Raw genomic sequence first — 22151 nt, forward strand, 5'->3', positions numbered from 1 at the left:
AGAGATCCTTCGTATTCTTTTACTACAAGATTTAAATTTAACACTAACCGCAGGGCAGATGACAGCTCTATTGAATTCATGTAGCTTTTGCCACAAAATACGATCGGCATAGTTCAGCTTCTTCTAGTGTGTAGGGATAATCAAAATTGTTGGAAGAAAAGATGATACTTTTAAATATTAGGTTTTTAGATCTGGATACCAAGTTTGATTGTTCTAATTCTTACACTTTCTGAGATCCTTGCGTTCACACAGACAGACAGACGGACGGACAGACAGGCGGACATGGCTATATCGACTCCGCTTGTCATCCTGAGAAACAATCACATATTCGAATTATATTCTGGGTATATGTATTTAGTGATAAACAATCAATTTGGAGTGCCTGAAAATCAATTTTCCAAGATATACATTTTAAAATTGGGATTTTTATGTTGCATTCCGATTAGGATTATCAGATGATAGAGCTTTCAGATCTGGAGCTTCGCACTGAGACCCTACTCTCGCGCCGACTGGCGTTTGCACTCAGACTAGCCTTCTTCATGATGTACTCCTCTTCGTTGCAGGCTATGCACATCTCCACAAAGTGAACGATGCGCAGGGAGCCCAGTTTAAGGGCAATCTCATGGGCCTTGGCCAGAACCTCCTTAGTCCGTTCGACCTTATGCAATGCAGCGTGTGCTTTGGTAATCAGTATATGACTGAGGAAGTTCCATAGGTAACTGTTGCAATTCTTTGATTCTGAAAAGGACAACCACATTAAGTTTCAATCAGTTCTACATTCCCGCTTGTCCATTTACCTTCGATTGCCTTTCTAGCTGCGAAACAACATTCGTCAAAGCGGTTCGTTTTCAGATGAGTGCTGCCGATTTGATGGAGTAAGTAGCACCTTTCTATAGAGTAGTTGGCAAAGGCCATTCGCTTTTCCAAACGCGTTATCATATGTCTGTAAAATACAAGAGTTCGCATTCAAGTCTAATGTACGTACACGTATTAAGCAAAGTATGCAAAATCTACCTGGATTTAATCATTGAAGGATCCACCAAGTCGGGTTCTTGATGTGTGGACCGATCACCAAACACAAAGGTAAGAAAGTCCTTTGACTTGTCAGTGGGAAGACGCAATACCTTAAGTAGAGCATTTCTCTCGCTCTGCTTAAAGTGTTTCGGCACTTTATATTGCTCAACGAGAGCCAAAGCCAATGTATTGTAGACTTCGTTCATGAATTCAAATTTCCATGGCATTATGCGATGTGTTTTCAACACCACGTAGTCTCCCATAACCTCTTCAACGTATTTGGAGAGTCTCTGAATAAAAATGTATCATTATTAATTCGGAGTTTTCTATAAAAATTTCGTAACTAACCGCAACATTTTTGGTTTCACGTAAATGTCGAATGCTCCTCAGGACTGAAATCATATTACGACGAGTCTGATATTGAATCCGGAATAAGTAGTCCTCACGGAACTTTGTCAACATTCTCTTGTTCTTGTACTTGATGTATCGTACATAGTATAGTGGACATCGAGCTTGAAGCATTTTCTAAAATGGAGATAGGCTGTGTTATCAAAGACAAAAACAATAACTATCCGCATAAGTATTACCAAGAATTTCATAACCACATCGTACTGTTTTGTGGTTAAGGCGCTTAAGTAGTCCTTTGAGTTTTTGCACTGCTCTAAAAGCAGATTTGGGTTCTTGCGCAAGTTTCTCAGGAATAGCACATCAATCCAAGACTTGTCCATATACACTTGGTTAAATACATCGAAGCATCGCTTTCTTCTTGCAACTTCGAGAGGGGACAACAATTCTTCCTAATGGTTTTAAAGTTTAGAAAGTGCGAAGAATTCATATGCCATTCACTCACTTCTATGTCGGGAATACTCAGGACATCACATTTCCCCTGCTCCTTTAAGATTTTCCACAATGGACGAGAGTCTACTATGGACTGTGCATTCAGGAGTTCCTTCACATGGAATATTAGCTTTTCATTCTCGGAAATAAACGGACTCAGTCCTTCGCCACAAGTGTCTTTAATATTCTCATCCACCTACAGAAATCGTGTATGTAAATGTACAATCTCTAACTAGTGGTAGTGTTTATGTAAATACCACAATAAGTCGTTTTTCGAAGGCTTTTGTCTTGTTGCCCGTGAACAGTCGCATATTGTCATGCAGCTCTGCCTTTGCATTTTCAAACTGATTCAATTCATAGAGAGCATCACATATTTCCAGATTGATAGGCGCATTTTCAATATTGAATCCTTGCACAATTTCTAATTAGGATAAATTAATTTTACATTTTAGATTTCAATTCAAACCAGATGAAATGCTATTACATCAGGGACTCAAGGCGACATCTTAAATCCAAATGGAAGGGGCCATCGAAACTACTACATACAAAGTGCAATTCAAAAGTTCCAGGACTTTTATTAAAAAACGAAAACTATTTTTTTTTTTTAAATTTATTGGTCGCCTTCAAAATAGTCTCCTTCCGCCGTTGAGAATGGCGGTCGCCGCCTGTTGGATAGCATCAACGTCAGCATATTGGTTTCCTTTCATGGCCAAATGTAGTTTTCCGAACAAATAAAAAGACCACACGGTGCCATATCAGGCGAATAGGGTGAATGGTTGATGGTACTTATGAATGAGATTTTTGGTCAAAAAATCCATCGTGAGTGTCAAACGGTGAGATGGTGCATTATCATGCAATAATTGCCAGCTTCCTTCTTCACAATATTCCGGCCGAATTCGACGAATACGTGGTGCCAAACGCTTCAAAACACCAACATAAAACACCGTGTTAACCGTTTGGCCAGTTGGAACGAATTCTTTATGAATAATGCCCTTGGAATCATAAAAACAAATCAACATTGCTTGATTTTTGACTTCTGTTGACGAGTTTTTTTCGGCCTCGGCTCCTCTAAAGACTGCCACTTCGCACTTTGACGCTTGGTTTCGGGCTCATATTCAAAGCACAATGTTTCGTCACCAGTCACAATCGAATATAAAAAGTTTGCGTCCTTTTTGGCCTCTTTAATGATGTCTCTTGAATGTTGAATTCTGAGGTCTTTTTCGTGTTGTTTCAAAGTGTGCGGAACAAATCGAGCAAAAACCTTTCTGAGACCCAAATTTTCTGTCAAAATACGATAAATCGACGCTGCGGATATTGATAATTCCGATTCCATATATTTAAGCGATGATTTCGGCTCTTTTTTAATGAATTCACGCACAATTTCCGTGTTTTTTTCGTTCACAACATCTTTTGGCCGGCCCGAACGTTCGTCGTCTTCCAAGTCCTCGTCCACTCGTGAATACGGCTACGGGATAGACAATCATCGCCATAAACTTGTTTCATCATTTGATGAGTTTCGGTAAAAGTTTTACCAAGTTTAAAACAAAACTTAATGTTGGCTCTTTGTTCGATGTTCATTTTCCGACCAACACTACAAATGTAATGTCACATCACTAACCATACAACATATAGATGCGTCATTTCATACAACGAAAACGTCCCATCGAAATTGTTAGCGACAGCTCCCATAGCTGTTCGGGTATTTGCCGAATGGGAGCTGTCGCACTTCGGCTATGAGCCGACTGGGAGCTGTCGCATTCGTGCTCTCTGTGAGCGAATTTCATTTCATTCGCAGAGAGGCAGTCTACAGAGACGGTCGGTTCACGCCGCTTATGCTCTTTGTATGTGTGCGTGCACATATATACATGTATATGTTTATATGTATTTGTGCATTTGGTCTTTTGCTGTTTGCGAGCAGCAGCTTCAATTTCGTTTTCAGATTTTACCTGCTACATGGGCATCAGAATTTCATACACTGTTGCCATATTTCTGTCGCATTGTATTTTGGGATGCGTATGCAAGTGAAGTTTGTCAGTAGTGTATGGGTTTCTCATAACGCCTATAAAAGCACACATACATACAATTACATACATATTTATGTGTGCAAATGTTGTGTTCATATGCAGACCTTGACATTGTCATGACCTGCCTCAACTTATATTTATGCACAAGCAATTTTATTGATAGACTATTTCTTATTTTTGTTTGACTTGCATATTAATTACAAAATATTTGGTAAAAATGTCAGTTGGCATTTAAATCAAATTAATTCAAAAATATTAGTTTAAAAATATATTATTTTATTTATGTTCTTGGTAAAAATGTCGGTTGGCAAATTAGCCGATATTTAATATGAAAATAAGTACATTTAAGGGTCGCAAAATGTGGTAAAATTTGTAAAACAAGTGTAATTAAATAAATAAAAATACATACATATATGTTTATATGTATGTACATCTTTTGATAATTTAATATATATTGTTTTTTTTTTTAATTCGCCGCTCAAATTTGTTACCGATCTAATGTTGTATATGAACAAACATATTACATATTAATATGCAAGTCAAACAAAAATAAGAAATAGTCTATCAATAAAATTGCTTGTGCATAAATATAAGTTGAGGCAGGTCATGACAATGTCAAGGTCTGCATATGAACACAACATTTGCACACATAAATATGTATGTAATTGTATGTATGTGTGCTTTTATAGGCGTTATGAGAAACCCATACACTACTGACAAACTTCACTTGCATACGCATCCCAAAATACAATGCGACAGAAATATGGCAACAGTGTATGAAATTCTGATGCCCATGTAGCAGGTAAAATCTGAAAACGAAATTGAAGCTGCTGCTCGCAAACAGCAAAAGACCAAATGCACAAATACATATAAACATATACATGTATATATGTGCACGCACACATACAAAGAGCATAAGCGGCGTGAACCGACCGTCTCTGTAGACTGCCTCTCTGCGAATGAAATGAAATTCGCTCACAGAGAGCACGAATGCGACAGCTCCCAGTCGGCTCATAGCCGAAGTGCGACAGCTCCCATTCGGCAAATACCCGAACAGCTATGGGAGCTGTCGCTAACAATTTCGATGGGACGTTTTCGTTGTATGAAATGACGCATCTATATGTTGTATGGTTAGTGGTCACATTTAGCGCGATATACCAGCTGTTATACAAATCAGCTGTTATATAAATTCCATACGACAACACTGAAGAATACACAATTGACGGATAAAAATTTCCAACACATGGCGCCACTAGGAGCCGCGCTATTTAAAAAGTTCTGGAACTTTCGAATTGCACCTTGTATATGTACATTAGTGTTATGTTAGAATGAGAAACATGGCTCAGCTATATACGGTATGTTTTTTGATAGAAATCTGATCAAATATGCTGTTATAAGATACTTGACTGAGTTTTTAACTTGAAAGTTTTCGTCTTCCCGAAATAAGTGAATACAAAAAAAGATGTAAATTAAAGCCTAATCTAATTTGTAAATTTCATTAGTTTAAGACGGTAATTAATAGAACTCACTAAAAGATTAATTAGGGTACTTACTTTTCGCCTCGTAGCTGTCGTTGAGAGCTCCTTCGGTTTGCGCAGTCTTCCGCTTGCTCTGACTGCGATGATACAGGGTCACGAAATCCCCGGGGGCAAGGTTCAGTGCCTTGTCATAGTAGTACATGGCAAAGTTTTCCCTACGCCTGCGAGAGTAATAGGCTCCCCAGTCTTTGTATATGCCCTGCTCCACCTCTGGGGGCCATTCGATCTTCATCCATGGTGGTAAGGCCTGTCCAATGGTAGTTGGAGGGGCTAGATTCTGTACTATTGAAGTCATTGTTTAGTTTTTTTTTTTTTTTTTTTGTACTTTTAAGCTTTTTGCTTTTAAAACTTTTTTATATTTTTTATTTTGTTTTGTATAACTGTGTTATGTTTATCCCTCGAATATTTGGAACACAATGACACTTCCGATTTTGATAAGCTTGACTGAATGTATATGAAATGGTGACACGATTTCTCTGGGAGCGTGTAGTTAAAATATCAACACAAATAATTTTTAATGAGCCACACTAAAATTTAAAATTTTCGAAACAAGTATTTCATTTGGAATAGACAATGCAACTGAAATCAATGTATTAATGTTTTGACATTCATATCTGAGTGTTCTATGTTTAAAGTTTCCGGTTCCGGCGAATTGTCGTTACCCCTGACCTTTACCTATTGAACCATCTGGGACATCGGTATTTTTTTCCATAACGGCTTCATTCTTGCGATGGCGCCTGAATTTTCGGAAGAAGTTGGCGGAGTTATGGAAAATCACTTACAATGGGGGGGACGGGGTTCTTTAGGAAAAATATTCATACCGCGTACATAATAAGACTGTGTACAAAATTTTGAGTCTCTAGCTCTATTATCTAAAAGGTACAAGAGTATATCGGGCTTACGGGAGTTACGGGTAAATGTTACAAGCACGAGAAGGCGTGGCAGACCCCACAAAGAATACATACAAGGTGTGTTCCAAAGTAAACAGGACTTTAAAAAAAAACAGAACAAATGGTTTTTTCGGCAAAATCAATGTATTTTATTCAAAATAGTCTCCTTCTGCTTCAATACAGCTTTTTGCACGATCCAAAAGCATGTCGAACGAGAGTTTTAGCTCGTTGGCCGGTATGGCCTCCAGTATGACGGTGCAAGCCTTTTGAATGGCCTCTACGTCTGCATAACGCTTTCCTTTCATGGGCAAATGCATTTTTCCGAAAAGGTAGAAGTCGCACGGTGCCATATCAGGTGAATACGGCGAGTGGTTACTGGTTAAAATGTGATTTTTGGCCAAATAATCGGTCTCAAGCGTCGATCGTCTGAGCAATTTTTGGTCTTCAGTCAGGAAGTTATAGCCATAAATTTAATCTCTGTCCCAGCTTTGCTTGCAGGTCTTGTTGTTGTTGCTGCTTTGGCTCAGCTCTATACAGAGACGCATAGATATAATACAGAATATTTCAAACTCTGGGCGCTTGTTTTTATTGAATTGAAGTATTTTAAATATTCGGACACATCACACAATTTTTTTTTTTTTTTTCTTCGTATTTTATTTAAAACTGTCCATCATGGACAATCATTAAATTGGATAAAGATAAACTTCACAGTTTATTATTTCATTTAGAGTGTGGTTGTAGTATCCGGCTAGTCCCTGGGGAGGTCCAGAGGATGGGTCCTGAGCACATCACATAATAAACACCTAATTCTGTTTTTACACTGTACTATATTGGTTCCAGAAAAAAACCGTGTGAAAAAAGACATTAATCATATGCAAAAATAGGTGATTGGTTCCTTATCTTTGAGGAAATACTTATATATGCAATTTTTAATTTTCAAACCGTATTATATCAAAATCGTGTAAGAAAGACCGTCTAAAAACAGAATTTGGTGTACTATATTACTAAGACTAGCTCCCCCTTTGCATGGATTAAAAGAAAATGAATACATAGTTTTATGTTTATTGTCTTTTTGACAACTGTGCAGGTCGCTGAAAATGCTAATGCTTATAAAAACGTCGCCTTGCTCTTCTGCTTTGCAGAGAGATCCGAGTGAAGGCTTTGGTGGCTACTATCGTAGCTACTACGGACACTGCTCATGATACTTGCTTTCTTAATGAACAGTTCTTCTTCATTACACGCCATGCAAGTCTCTACGAATTTAATCAGTTTCGGGTTTTTCAGCTGTTCTGCGACCTGATGAGTTTTTTCGAGGGTATCCTTTATCCTCTCCACCTTATGTAACGAGGCAGCCGCTTTTATGATCAACAAGTTACTAAGAAACCGCCAAATTAAGCTGGGGCCTTGTTCGCTTTCTGCAGTACAAGTATGCATAAAGGCATTAGAATTACTTCAGATACTCTTATTTAGAAGAAATCAAACCTTTGATGGCCTTTCCAGAATAAAATGTGCATTCATCAAAATGGCTTTGTACTAAATGAAAGTATGCAATCTGGTGGAGTAAATAACACTTTTCGATGGAATATTTGGCAAAGATTAGTCGTCTCTCCAAGCGCGCTATCATTTGCCTAAGGATTTATGTCGAAGGTTAAAGCTGAATTTGTGAAGTTGGTAATTGAAAGGGAATGTGCAGACTTTACCTGGATTTGGTCACGGATGGATCTACCAAATCCGGTTCCTGGTGAGTTGATCGATCGCCAAAGACAAACGGATGATACTCGAGCGACTTGTCCGTCGGAAGACGCAGAATTTTGAGGAGAGCGTTTTTCTCATGTGTTCTGAATCGTTTGGGCACGTTATATTGATCCACAAGAGCAAGAGCCAACGTATTATAGATATCGTTCATGAACTCAAATTTCCATGGCATTAATCGATTCGTTTTAATCATAACATAATCTCCCATTAGCTCCTCAACGTACTTCATAAGTTTCTAGAGTTCCCGTACGATTTCAAGTTATTCTATATATATTACACATGACTTCAACTTACCGAAACATTTCGCTTTTCGCGCAGATAACGAACACTTCGTAATGCTGAAATCATGTTTCGACGTGTCTGGTATTGAATACGGAACAGATATTTTTGTTGTAATTTGTCCAGCATCTTTTTGTCCTTATATTTTATGCAGCGAATATAATAGAGAGGACTGCGGGTGTGTAACATTTTCTAGGGAAAGAAAACACTTGGTTTCATTTCAAATAAGTGAATTGAAAAGATTTTTGTTGCAGACCAGAAACTTTTTGACGACTTCATACTGATTGGTTGAAAGTGTGTTCAAGTAGTCCTTGGAATACTTGCAATATTGCAGGAGAAGGTTGGGATTCTTTTGTAAGTTTTTCAGGAATACTACATCGATCCATGACTCGTTCAGATAATTTTGGTTGAACACGTTAAATGCACGTTTTCTCCGTGCTAGCTCCAACGGTGACAACAATTCTTCCTGGTGACGAATACATATTAGTAGCAAGCGCTGCATACCGTATATACTTAATGCTATATTGGATGCCAACCTCCATCTCTGGTATACTCATGACATCACATTTTCCCTGTTCCTTCAATATCTTCCACAATGGTCGATTGTCTACAAGGCTCTTGGCCCTAACATTTTCCATAACTTCAGCGAACATCTTTTCGTACTTTGCTAAGAAGGGACCGAGGCACACCCCAAGTGTATCCAATAGGGTTTCATGCAGCTGAAGGAGATTCAAGTACAGTATTCCCTACATTTCTGGAAGGTTTGTTATTTGTGGAGGAGACTTACCACACACACCCGATCCTGGAAGATGTTCACTCTTATACCGGCAAATTTATGTAAGTTGTTGTGTAGCTCAGCGAAGCTGTCTTCAAACTGGTTTAGCTCGTAGAGAGCGTCGCATATTGCCAAATTGATTATTGAATCATCTCCTCCCCTTGCGGTTTTTGCAATATCTTTAGGCCAGAAAATATCCTCATTCAAGTACAATACCTATTCAAATGAATATCAGTAGACTTACGGGCTGCATCTCTCGAGTCCTGAAGGGCACTTTCCGTCATTGCTCTCTTACGTTTGCTCTGACTCCTGTTGTAAAGAGTCTTGTAATCCTCATTTGTAATATCCAGCGCCTTGTTGTAATAGTACTGAGCAAAGTTCTCTCTGCCCTTGCGGGAGTAGTAGTATCCCCAGTCTTTGTAAAGGCGCTGCTCTGCTTCCGGGCTCCAATCCAACTTAAACCATACTGGTATGGCTTCCTCCAAGCCAGCCTTGGGCACTTCTCCCACAATAGAAGTCATTGCTAATGATAATGTTCTACTTGTATGTGTTTTATTTATGTTTGTCTTTCGACTCTGTGTGTATACTGTCTGGACTTCAATCGAACAGCTGCCTTGATTGTATGATCACTGGAGAAACTATATAAGTATATGCATGATCAGCATAGGACGAGTCAATATAGACACATCTCCCTATCCGCCTGTCTATCCGTCTGCCTATATGAACGCATGGATATCATAAATTATAAGAGCTAGAATAGGAAAACTTGGTATCCAGATTCTCCTAAGTCTGAGAAGGCACAAGTTTGTGGTCTTGTTTTCTGATCGGTTTTTCATCATTGTCAAGAATGCAAGAATACCAAGGAAAATACTCAAAAACAATTTGTGATATGTGGACCTTAATAAGTGATTTATCTTTAAACAATGATACTAACATAATGGTGATTAAACGGGCTAATAGTTTTTCTTTGCGACAAATATATTCTCAATACATTTTTTTTTATAAAACTGTATACAAAATTACTGGTTAGTTTTCTGATCTTTTAGGATTTAAAAGTTTACTGAGTGAATTGTTAAAGCTATATGTAATGCATTGCACAACTATCAGCAGAATGCAGATTGAAAGAAATTAAGAGTGCTTATAAAAAAGAGACTAGTGAAAAAATAATGATAATACGCTGATGAAGTAAGTAGACTTGCATTTATCTTTTCATTATTAATTACAAATTTTTACGAATTTTCTGTTTCTTTTATTAGCATTGGATTAAGTTCAAATGAAGACTTTATTCATTTTGCTTTTCCTGTAAATATATTAAGAGTTTTATTTTCATGGTAAGTATTTGTAATGTTATGCTTTGGTTTGTTACGAACTCTTCACATCATGTGATTATTTTTAGTTTAATTGAAACATGTTAATAATTAAATATATTGATGATTTCAAATAAATAAATTAGAACCATTATTTTTTGTAATGAATGAAGGAATAGCATATTTTTGTATAATTTTATTAGCGAAATGGTATATTTAGGCAATCAAGATTAAGTTGGAAAGTTCAACGATATACTATACAAGTAATACTCACATGGTAAATAATCAATCCGTCCGTATGAGTAGGACATTTTTACAAAACTGCAAAGGGGCCATTAAATGAAAATAATACGATGATGGTGCTATGGATGTTGATGTAGGAGCTTAAAATAAATTTTCCCTTTTATACTGCGAGCTTCCTTTCGACCATGATATATCAACTCTATGTTTCAGACAGTGGCGCAACAATAAGGTGGCACGGGCCCCACACCCAAGAAGGCCCGGCCCCAGAGGCCGCGAGCTCTAAAATATTTGTTTACATTGGAATATTTAATCAAGTTTTATATCTAATAACGAAAGTAAGTCTTCAACTTCAATAACATTAAAAACATTAAACACTATTAGATGGGCAGGACGTTATGATGCCGTTTTTGCTTTAAAAGTTCGGTTTGTTGAAGTCCAAAAAGCGCTAACAAGAACAATTCTGTTAAATTGCAAATCAGATGAAGGAAATGAAGCTGTTTCACTCAAAAAGAAGATCGAAAACTACAATTTTATAATGTTATGGTTTTCCACTGTCTTGCAATCCTACTTACTATCGATGCAGTCTCTTAAGCGCTTCAGTCTAAAGGCACCGATCTTTCAAATGCCTTAAAACGTTTGAAAATTTGTCTAGAAGAATTGGAAAGGCATCGAAAACATTTGAAAATTAAAACTGGAAGCAAATAGTGTAGCAGAAAAATGGTCCATCACCCCTGAATTTCCTAAAACTCGTCAGAGGAAGGTAAAACGCCATTTTAATGAGCTTTGCGAAGATGAGCGTCTCCAGGATCCGGAAAGCTTGTTCAAAGTGAACATATTTTATCGAGTATTGGACATCATTATAACCCAACTGAAATCGCGTTTCCTTCCAATGAATGAAATTGTTTCAAATGTCAGTGTTTTGCAGCCATTAAAAGTTTTAAATGACACTGATCTATTGAAAAAAGCTCTAGAATTTTTTGAGATATATAAAAAAGAACTATCTGAATCATTTGCCAGAGAATTTCGTAGTTTTTGATCCACTTTCAGAGGCGAAATAGAAAAATCTTAGAGAGAGACCTTGCTGATTTATTAATAATAAAAATCATTTTATGTCCTCCAGCTTTCCTGAAGTAGGCACTCCATTAATGGTATTTCTTACAATTCCTGTGACTACCGCTAGTGCTGAACGATCACTTTCAAAACTAAAATTGATAATAACCTATTTAAGAAACTCTTTGAGACAAGTCAGGTTATGTAACTTGGCTATTGAAAATTCTATGGCCCGCTCTTTAAACGTTGATGATGTTGTAGACACTTTTGCGGAACAGAAAGCTTGTTTAATTTAAATTGTTATTTTTATTTCATTGAAAATGTGTGCAGGTTTCCTCTCGATGTTGTTCCTTCACCTAAAAGCTGGCGAATAGATGATGAATGCATTGAGATATTATGTTCAATGGATGAATGTGAAGTCTCGAATACGCATTGGGCTAGCGTAGGGACTACAGACCATCCCTCTCCCCTAAGAGAGGAGGCCTATGGCCATTAGTGGGACATATGCAACGTGCAATTGAGTACAACGTGACGATTTTTACAGATAGGGCCCCTTCAAAAGAATTTGCCACGGGCCCCAGATGGTGTAGTTGCGCCACTGGTCTCAGAAATAATAACAATAAATCATGTAAATATACTAAAGGTTTTTTAGCGATGATTCCATCGGCATATTTAGGTAAAAATGTTAAGTACTTGTACAAATACACGTATTATATAATATACTTAGTATAAGTAGATGTATGTACAAAATTTGGAAAGCGGCTGTTGGCCTCTTCCCGACTTGAGGAATATCAATATCAAACTATAAGTCACTAAAATGAAAAAACAATATAAATATAGTATGTATTTTTGTGGCTTAAATCGGGTATATATCGGTTTTCTGCAGGTCATTCACAGCGGCATTTCATAATTGGTAACCTGACAACCGCTCCCCCAGCAGAAGAAGTTTAATCAATACCTGATTGGGAGTTATGTATAGACTTGGGGCTTGGCTTCAACATCGAAATCATTATGTGAGTCACTCGCCATAGAATGGCAAAGAAAGGAGGGGTTCAGCAGCTGCAGGCTGATATCAGCACGGATGAAGAGTTTGAAAAGTTTTTAGAACGCCCAGGGCTGCTGGGTATAAGTGTATTTGAAACCTAATAGATTGCGGTAAACAGAGCAACTTACTATTCTTTTACAGTACTCGACGTATACTCGGAGTGGTGTGGACCCTGCGTGGGTATGCTGGGTAGTCTGAGAAAAATAAAACTTGAAATTGGTGGTGACAACTTACAGTTGGCTACAGTAAGTACGAATATTAGTTACATTATTATTAATATTATTATTATATTTTTTTTTTCGAAAGTGCAAGGCCGGTAGTATTTCCTACCTGAAAAGGTTTGACAAGAAGAGTGAGCCAACATGGATGTTTGTGGCGGTAAGTTGGATATATTTTTTCATTATTTTTGTGTAAATTCTGTGTTTTATATTGCTTTATATAAATGAAGAATGGCAAGGCCATAAACATTATGTTTGGTTGCCAAGTACCGAAGCTGGTTGAGTTGATTACCAAGGAATTGCAATCCACATTGGCCCAAGAGCCGCATCAGACCTATGAGATAACCGAACTACAGCCCATCGAACTGGAACAGCTGCGCATAAAGAACAAGGCTCTGGAGTTGGCTGAGAAAATCGAGCAGGAAGAGAGTCAAAGGAAACGCATCGAGTATCTGAAGTTTGTTACGGATACAATCATGGAGAATTTGCCCGATTTCGGCGTTACTGTGTTCGGGCCCCAAGTCAACCGGGACATGTTTAAAAAGCTCTCTGAGCCGGCTGACCCCCTGAAAATACAATGCAAAGATCGAAAAGTGTTCGCCATAACCGAAAGTGATTTTAACACTGTACATTTTGCGAGTGTTAATCCATTGCCACCAGAGGTTATCAAGCAGCTATACGACAAGGAACTGTTGATGTGCTTCTGGAAAGTGGATGAGACAATTGGCACGTCAACCACGATGCTCCTGCAGTACGCTCATGAATTGACGAAGGAGAACATAAAGCCCCCCGATGAGTTCAACGAAGAGGAAACAGTACTCCCACCTCTAATAGTACCCCTCGAAGTAAATGTGGAAATAACAACTGATGGTTAGGACACACTTAACTCGTAATATTCACATAATTATATGTATTTTCTATTTAGAAGACGTTCCTGGTGGCAGCAGAAAAGAAAGCATGGATGCAGATCCAGGAGATAATGTAGACATTATTGACGAAGCTGTCGTTAAGCAGGAAGTGGGAGAGAAAAGGTACAAGACTATTCAAATTCCCCCTGTGTGGGTGCCAAGCGACCAACGCACGCATGCAGCCCTCATTTACACCTACTTTCGTGGTCAGACATCCAGTTTTTTGCCACCCGATCCTACCCCAGAACCACCACATATCGTAATGACTTTCGACGCGTACAAGAAAAAAGATCTCATCAACTTGGTTGAGAGTTGCCGCGACGATATTCCATTGTATGGGTTCTTTACCAGCGATAATCCCGAGACCGCTGTTTTCATTGCGAATTCAGTTGAGAAATATAATGCAAAAACATATGTTCCGTACGTATAATTTTCAAATTGCAAAAGTTGCAGCACGCAGTTTTGATTTCAAACTTATCCTTTTCAGTACCGATAAAATTGTTCTGAAAGTCAATAAAGTTAACACCAATACGATACCACAGCTTATGGCTTTTGGTCCAAATTATGTCAGTGAAAATTCTGTGGTTGGCCATAAAATTGCGGAGATATTTTTCCCCCCCAGTTACAAATCTGCACAGCAAGAAGAGGCGGATTTACATGCAGACAAAACCGAAAAGCCGAAGAAACGGAAAAAGGTAAGTCGGCTATAGGAATTTTTGAGCCACTTTTTAATTCGGATTTGATTTGCTCATTTATCAAATCAGAATAAAAAGGGCGCTGAGGCCGAAGGCAGTGGTAAGTCCGATAACAATCCTCAAGAGAAACTGCAGGAGCTGGACGAGACTGCTAAGACCACTCCAGAAGAGGGAACGTCCACAACCAGCAGTGGGGAAGACAGCTGCGAGAGCCGGCCAGCAACAGCGGATGGTAATAATCCGATTGAAAACGCCAATGATGTGTGAGCAGCAAAATGAATTATGTAATGAATTGTCAAATTCAAAATTGGTAACGAATAAAAGCATTAAACACAGCTCGGATAATTTCCTCATAAACAAAGGCTCATGGCTAACAGCTATTGATAGCTTCTTATTAGGCCATTGTATGTAGCAGGTTTGAACTGCCTTATCATTGATTTGGGTTACTGGATAGTACAGTGCATTCAAGACACAAACCATGATTCACGAAACAGTCGGTAGAAACAATCCAATTCATAATCCAAGACACAGTCCAAAAAGCATCCAAGACACAGTACAAATCATAATCTGTAGCAAACATTCTTTGGGCGCTAAAGTTTTCCAAAAAATCCAAGAGATGGCGCTTGAAGCAATTTCATTTATTTTAAAGAGATTTGAAAACAACTAGTTTTGTTTGTGGATCAAAGCTGTAAGTCGTTTTGTGGCTCATGAATTTGAGTGTACACTAACAGCTAATACACCAAATAAAATTGCGGCTGAAAAGTATGCTAAGGTTTATGTAAACACAAATAGATCGGGTCTGGCCATGCATGTTAAGAGCTGAAAAACTGTATTAGTATTAATTAATAAATTAATAAGAATTGTTTAGCACTTGTAAGAGGCTGAGATTTGTTTGGTGTTTGTTAAGCCTTACAAATCGATATTGTAATGAAATTCTTGGCTTCTCACTAGCAGCACTACACGAATACCGAATTTAAGTTAAATTTTCCGAAAGTATTATTTTTATAAGCCAACTGGTGGAATAAGGTAAAAAAAAAGGGATAATGATCAATTCGATAGTGGAGACGGCAGTCCGTTGTCTGATTTGATGAATTCAACTTTTTAAATCGCGAATTAAAAATTGGAATAGGGATCAAATTAAGGAAGATAACGACGATTTCGAAGTGTCCGATGATAACGACGGATCACTTATCGTGCAAGATATCCCACAACGAAATGAGAGCATCCCGAAAGCATGTGAAAGAGTCAACACCTTGATAAAATGGTTCGAAAACAGCATCGATGCAAATCAAATGGCAGACCTTGTCAATATGCTCAAGAAAAAACAAATACTCTACACAAATTAAATCTAAGTTTATTTGTTGTAATGATGAAAACTAAGCCATTGAAATAAATTCGGCGTATTATTTCTATGTTTTTATTGTATTGTGCTCAATTTAGAAAAGTTAATAGTTAGAAAGAGTGAATTACTCTTGAGATATTTCGGTTAGCTTATTCCAGATTTTACTGGAGTCATTAATGACTTATTTCCTCTAATGTATCGTGCTGATATACATATATTTATATTATTTCAAGTGCATCGCAATGCAGAGTTGAGCCAAAGCAGTATTTAAAAACTAGTGCTGCAGTATTATGGCTAACTAGCTTAGTGCGAATAGATGTAACACCTAGAATCGACGGTTGCAGATCCCACAAACTCTACACATACATACATTTGTATATGTATCATCCCGATTAGTATGGCGAGTTAAGTCATTTTCATCTCATTGTCTGTCTGTTTCTATGAACATAAGAACTGCATACTTGTACATAGAATAATCAAAATTGGTATTCATATTCCCCAAAGGCCTAGCCAGATCGAGTTATGATTTTTAGCTGATGCACTGTACGCATGATATTCTCCTAATCCCCAACACCACGAGTTTTTTTGTATATTTTGGAATTCTAAAGAATTGGATCAATGCTCTCCACAACTGCAAAGTTACGTTAAGTAAACTTGGCATACGTAAGGGATGTATATTTCCCTACTTTTGCTTCAAATTTCATTCACATCGGTCATTTCTAAGATTTATTAGCGATTCAATTTTGCTACTTCCACAAATTGGTGCGGCAGGTTTGCGTTTATAAAATGGTTGCTATTTAAACGGTTATTACTATATAGTATATCGAAGAAATCCGAACAAATTTCTAGGCGAAAAAATGTAATTCGAATTCAACAATTTTGCACTAATTAAATAATAACAAACTATTGAGATTATGGCCGTCACGAATTTGTTTATAAGCATGTAAAATATTAATCCCTAAGCTGAGTAAAAGTTTTTCATTCGTGTTTTTAATCTCTTTGATTTATTGAAATGTTGAGTAAATAAAAGCCTGCTTGCAGTTGGTGCTTGCATTACATTCAATATTAGCTCCCTATTATTTCTAAAAACGGCATATTCGAAACGAATATAAGTAAAGTATTTAAAAAAATGTGCTTACCAGCGCCTTACTTACTAAATAGACGCTATATTTATTTAAACTGCAGCTTTCATTTGAAAAGACGTCTAAAATATTTATAGTTCAAGTTTTTGCAATAAGTTTATGAATTTGGTTGGCTTCTATAACTATTGAGTTCACATTCGTTATTTTGCCTCAAATTTTATTTTAGGCGTCTTAGCAGTTGCTCAAATGGAGCTCGGATTTTTTCGATTGAGTTCTGCAATTTCGCATTTCCCTTGGCAGCAATTATATGCATATGACAGATCTCGTACATCAGACAACAGCAGACGGGCAGCACTGCGCAATGCTATTAAACTAAAACGCTCTGTCAAACAAAGAATATTATGCGAGGAGCAGGAGGAGCAGGAGCAGAGCGTCTTACGAATTCCAAAGATCCGTGGTATGTGTGTATACATAGGTGTACTCGTATGTGTGCGTGTATATAAAAGCGATTACGGCAAGTGAACAAGTTTGGCCGCATCTCTGCCAGCCTACGGCTATTATTGTCGCTTCAAATTGCTGCTCCTTTGAATCGAGGCGACTTGACTCAGTTGCAAAGCGGCAGCGCCCAAAACCTAATTATAACCGCAATCATATAAAACAACTTTAAATGCCTGTCACTGCAAAAAACAAAAAACAAAAATGGGAAAAGGCGCAGAATCAACCTTGCAGTCCGGATGCTCTTGCGTGTAGTCGATATAGTATGTGGGCCTGCCTCTATGGAGCGTACACTCGCAGCAGTGGCAGACAGCCTGTGTAGACGATCAACATCAACATCATCAACATCGTCAGCACAACAGCAACAACAGCAACAACAACAGCAGCAGCAACAGCAACATCAGCAGACGCGGCATTGAGCGCTGCACCTGTGCATGGACTGGAAACTGTTCCTGTGGCTCGAATGTGTGCGTGTGTGTGTGTGTGTGTGTGAGTTTTTGTGCTGCGTCTGCGTCTGCGGTTGTGGTTGTTGGCTGGGGACATGACATTTCCACACGCACACTAGCCCTGTGTCAGTCATACTCGTACAGATACAAAGATACGTCTCCGTCTCCCGCTCCGTACGCTAATGTCTGTGCCGATGTCTGTTGCCATGTGGCAACATGTCAAATATTCAGGTATCGCGCAAATCTTCAAAGACTCGCCTGCCGCTCTCTGCGGCCTTGCCCCAACCTGATCGAGCGTGTTCTGCAGATTTTTGCCCCCGCCTGCCAGAACCTGCTCTGCCATCGTCCATCGTCCATCGTCCCAGGCTGCTGTCGTTATAAGTCACGATGCGGAGGCAATTAGTCACTATTAACGTACCGCGTCATCATTTATTCCATGGCGAATGCGCAAATGCTCGCTCTGACTGCCCTATGGAGAGCCCAATTGGAATTCTGTCACCCCAGTGCCGCAGACGTGAGCCGAGTGGAGGAGCACTCGTAGAGGAAATTGGACAACGCATTAACAGCACCATTGGAATCAAGCTCTGGATTAATTGCGTCTTCTGCAATTGCTGAGATAGACTCCCCATCCATGATGTACTTGTATTTATTCTCGAGTACAGTCAGCACTAACTTAACGATTTAACTAATAATCAATCTACAAAAAATGTCGGCGAATAAGCTCGAAAAAATTGATGCGAAAACTAATAAGGCATGAGCTTGATGGCAATACAAATTTGCTTAGACAAACATAAAGCTTCCTGGTTGTGTAGAAAAAGCCTCGATATTATAGGCTTGGTTTACATAGATATATATGTATGTATGTTTGTGCATAGCATATACGAAAAAAACCTTGCCGTACCAATTAATAGTGGTTAGGGCTCGTACATACCCCTTACTCTTCGCCCCTTTTCTGTGTTCAGCTCGCGTCTGTATGATGCGAGTTGTGAATTAAATCTTTTTTCTCCATTATCATATTAGCGTCTAGCCGGATACTACAACCTCATCATAAATGAAATAATTAATCGTTTAGTTTATTTAACAAATTTAATGATTGTCCACGATGGACAGATTTAAAAACACTCTGCTGATAACAAAAAAAAATATATATATTCTTGGTGCTTTTTAGGTAATTTGTTCCACTATAATTTTATATATTTATATATATTTATTTTGTATTCATCACTTTTGGAGGCATTCAATAAATGGACAAACATGTTCGCACGAACGCATTTAAATTCTTCGCGCACAAAACATCGAACACTAAAATCTGCCGCGAACATCTCCGTTAACGACGAACATTGCGTCGAACCGAACAAGTTCGATGAAAGAATTTGCATGTGGATGGATTGCCCGAAAATTGAGAGCAAGAGCGCACGGATCTTGAAGAGAGACAATACAAGTATGATAACTAAACATCATGCAAGCAAAACCAAAAACAAAAATTAAGTAAAGATCATTTACATTTAATTTGCATAGAAATCATTTGTTCTGCACCGAAAAGTCTATATATGAAAATTTGAAATAAAAATAAAATAAAATAAAAATTAAAAAAATAATGATTATTTTTGAATTTTATTTATTCTCTCACCATTTATGACTAATTTGAGTTATACTATACAAATGTGCCAATAATCATTAAAAGATGATGATGAATGATTACTCTTTACATTTTATTTATCGATCAAAAATAAAACTTCAGCTGTAATTTTGCGTTTTTCGTAGGAATTAGGGAATAGGATCAAAATTTAAACATTTCCTTAGTAATTATATTGTTTGATAATGTAACATTAAATCGAATTGGAATATAAATTCCTTTATGTGTATATCAGTTGTTGTAATAACACGGGTATTATTATTTAATATTAGTCAACCTGTACATTAAATTTGAATGACTGCTGAAACTGGCAGCCTCTTCAAAAATAAAACAAATTAAAACAATAAATATGAGTGTCGAAAAAGAACTGTGAGATCTTTTCAAGTGTTCACACCGTTCATTGCCATTTTCGTCTCCCCAGTTAGTTGAGGCTCAACTGTAGCTTACTTGTACACATCATCTGTTCGGTTAGTTCATAATGCGTGCAAGTAGAGGAATATATGTAAGTAATATAAGGGGGAAAAGTGAAACCAGTTTGGGTTAATGGCATGCAATAGTCTGATGCTAATAAAAATACAAGTCAAATTACTGTGGCAACAGGTTGACATTTGATCCATCTCTCGGCAAGCAAATCATGCAAGTGTGAAGACCTACCTATAAAATTAACTTCAATGGTTTCGCTGGAAAGGGTTTGCTTACAGCGACATGAAGGAGCATGCCTGCAAATCTGGCTCCAGTTTCTTTAATTCGTTTCTGGAATTCGATTTGACCCGCTTACTCGTGTTTACCTTCGCGTTTCGCGTTCAGTGATAAGCCAATTTTATTACACGCTCATGCAGATACAATCTATTCAAATGTTTCACACAGTATCCGTAGCTGTATGCCCTCCATTCCATTCCATTCAAACCCAATCCATTCCGTGTCCATAAACGCAAGCGTTGACGTTTGTAGTCTCTACTTACGTAAATATACATGAATTAATGATAAGATGTGCGTGTATTTCCTTTTAAAAGCATTTTATTATCTATGGATTCCATCGTCTTTGGCCAGATACTTGAGCATCTTTCTCTTTCTTTCGAAAACCCTCGCCACTGTTGTCAAAATAAATTACTTACTCGTAACAATGGTCCACTCTCAACTTGACTCGACTCGACTTGGCTCGACTCGACTCGTCTCGTCTCATCTCATCTCCAGTCGCAGAGTCTTCATCTAAAGTGTGATGAATAACGACGGCAGCGAGTTATTTGGATCGACTATGAACAGAGCTTGGTCCCATGTTCTGAACGGGTCCGGCATTAGGCCAACAATGACAACAAACTCAAACGTTCAAGGCGAAGGCAACGGCGAAGGTTGTGCACAAAGCGGTTGAATGTGGCAGAGGCGCGAGATTATTCCACTCTGTTTTCTGCCTTTTTAGATAACAATCTCCATGTCGTTGGTACACAGGGATGGGCGTACAAGAGCCTTTCGTCTCTCATCTGTTTATCATAAAGAAAGTGACACGATGACGGGAGCGTTTCTCACTATCGCCCAAGTACCAAGTGTGTATGTTTTCCATTGCGTTAGATATAAAAATTCACACACATAACAAAAATAGCACTCACTATCTCAACACTTTATAGTAGACCTTACTAGATCGATATTTAAAAACAGGATTAGCATACACACTAAGTATGTATATACTTGTAGTGTATATAAAATTATGTGTTTTTATTATTATTTTTTGTTTTTTGAAATTGAGCTCGTTCCATATTTTGTTTTATTGCAAAATGCCACAAACGATCAATTGTGGAATTTAATTTAACCTTTCATATAATAATCATACATTTATTTTCTCCAACTTATATGGAAATATTTCATTTTAAAACTAGAGATCTTTGATTTAAAATGTTCCCCTATGGAATAAAAGAATTTGTGATATAATTGAAACACTATGTAATTAATTATTTTGTAATTTATTGATAAAGCAGCCATTCATACTATACATATATACATGTAGTATATATCAAATATGTTTTTTAAATAAAAATTAGTTCGACGTTATGTTGATTACCTTTAGAGCATGCTTGAGACTGAGATTAGCAAGAGCGATTGCTAGTTAAGTCTTTGACTAATTAGCTTATTGTTTTCATTATTATTAACAATTAAATGCGTTGTAATAATACAAGTATATATTTTGAACAATTCTCATAAAATAAGTTTTGAATGTTTATTTCTGTGAGCAACAAAAGTTTGATGGAAAAAAGTATTATTTATTAATGGCTAGTGTTCTGAAAATTGTTAGGTTGTTGTCAAAGGCAACAAATGCCAGCCTGCGCTTGCAAATGCATAAATTAATAGGATTTGGGAACATATTGACAAGGGGCCGTTGCCAGTATGTCGTCGTAGCATGTGTCCTTTGCCAGGATGCATTTCTGTCTGCACCCTGTCTACCCTCAATCATCTAATCGATTCGTTGAGAGCGCAAACGCACTCACGCCCTATTCGTATGGAAATCGGTTTTATCGAGAAACCGAAAGGTTCGCTGCGGTCAAAACTTAACTGTTATAGTTTTCATTTAGTCTACCTGAGT

General features: G+C 37.7%; 3 protein-coding genes across 3 annotated transcripts; 1 reads left to right on the forward strand and 2 right to left on the reverse strand.

Moving 5' to 3' along the window:
- Positions 1-333: 333 nt before the first annotated feature.
- Positions 334-5956, reverse strand: LOC115624752. The gene is made up of 8 exons (XM_030519582.1): positions 5429-5956; positions 2109-2272; positions 1865-2047; positions 1602-1811; positions 1363-1539; positions 1015-1304; positions 798-943; positions 334-738 (listed from the first exon to the last, which is right to left on the reverse strand). Exons 1-8 carry the CDS (start codon positions 5706-5708, stop codon positions 452-454), a joined length of 1737 nt encoding a protein of 578 aa, XP_030375442.1. The 5' UTR covers positions 5709-5956; the 3' UTR covers positions 334-451.
- Positions 5957-7349: 1393 nt separating this feature from the next.
- LOC115624829 lies at positions 7350-9688 on the reverse strand. The gene is made up of 8 exons (XM_030519676.1): positions 9357-9688; positions 9125-9291; positions 8874-9056; positions 8594-8803; positions 8353-8529; positions 8004-8293; positions 7786-7931; positions 7350-7718 (listed from the first exon to the last, which is right to left on the reverse strand). The coding sequence occupies exons 1-8, from the start codon at positions 9631-9633 to the stop codon at positions 7411-7413; spliced, it is 1758 nt and encodes a 585-aa protein (XP_030375536.1). The 5' UTR covers positions 9634-9688; the 3' UTR covers positions 7350-7410.
- Positions 9689-12744: 3056 nt separating this feature from the next.
- Positions 12745-14845, forward strand: LOC115624926. Its single transcript, XM_030519777.1, has 7 exons — positions 12745-12835; positions 12899-13002; positions 13064-13135; positions 13206-13845; positions 13901-14303; positions 14371-14578; positions 14648-14845. The coding sequence occupies exons 1-7, from the start codon at positions 12745-12747 to the stop codon at positions 14843-14845; spliced, it is 1716 nt and encodes a 571-aa protein (XP_030375637.1).
- Positions 14846-22151: the final 7306 nt, after the last annotated feature.

This window comes from Scaptodrosophila lebanonensis, unplaced genomic scaffold (genome assembly GCF_003285725.1).
Source record: "Scaptodrosophila lebanonensis strain 11010-0011.00,11010-0021.00 unplaced genomic scaffold, SlebRS2 tig00000061-arrow-pilon, whole genome shotgun sequence".
Classification (NCBI taxonomy): domain Eukaryota; kingdom Metazoa; phylum Arthropoda; class Insecta; order Diptera; family Drosophilidae; genus Scaptodrosophila; species Scaptodrosophila lebanonensis.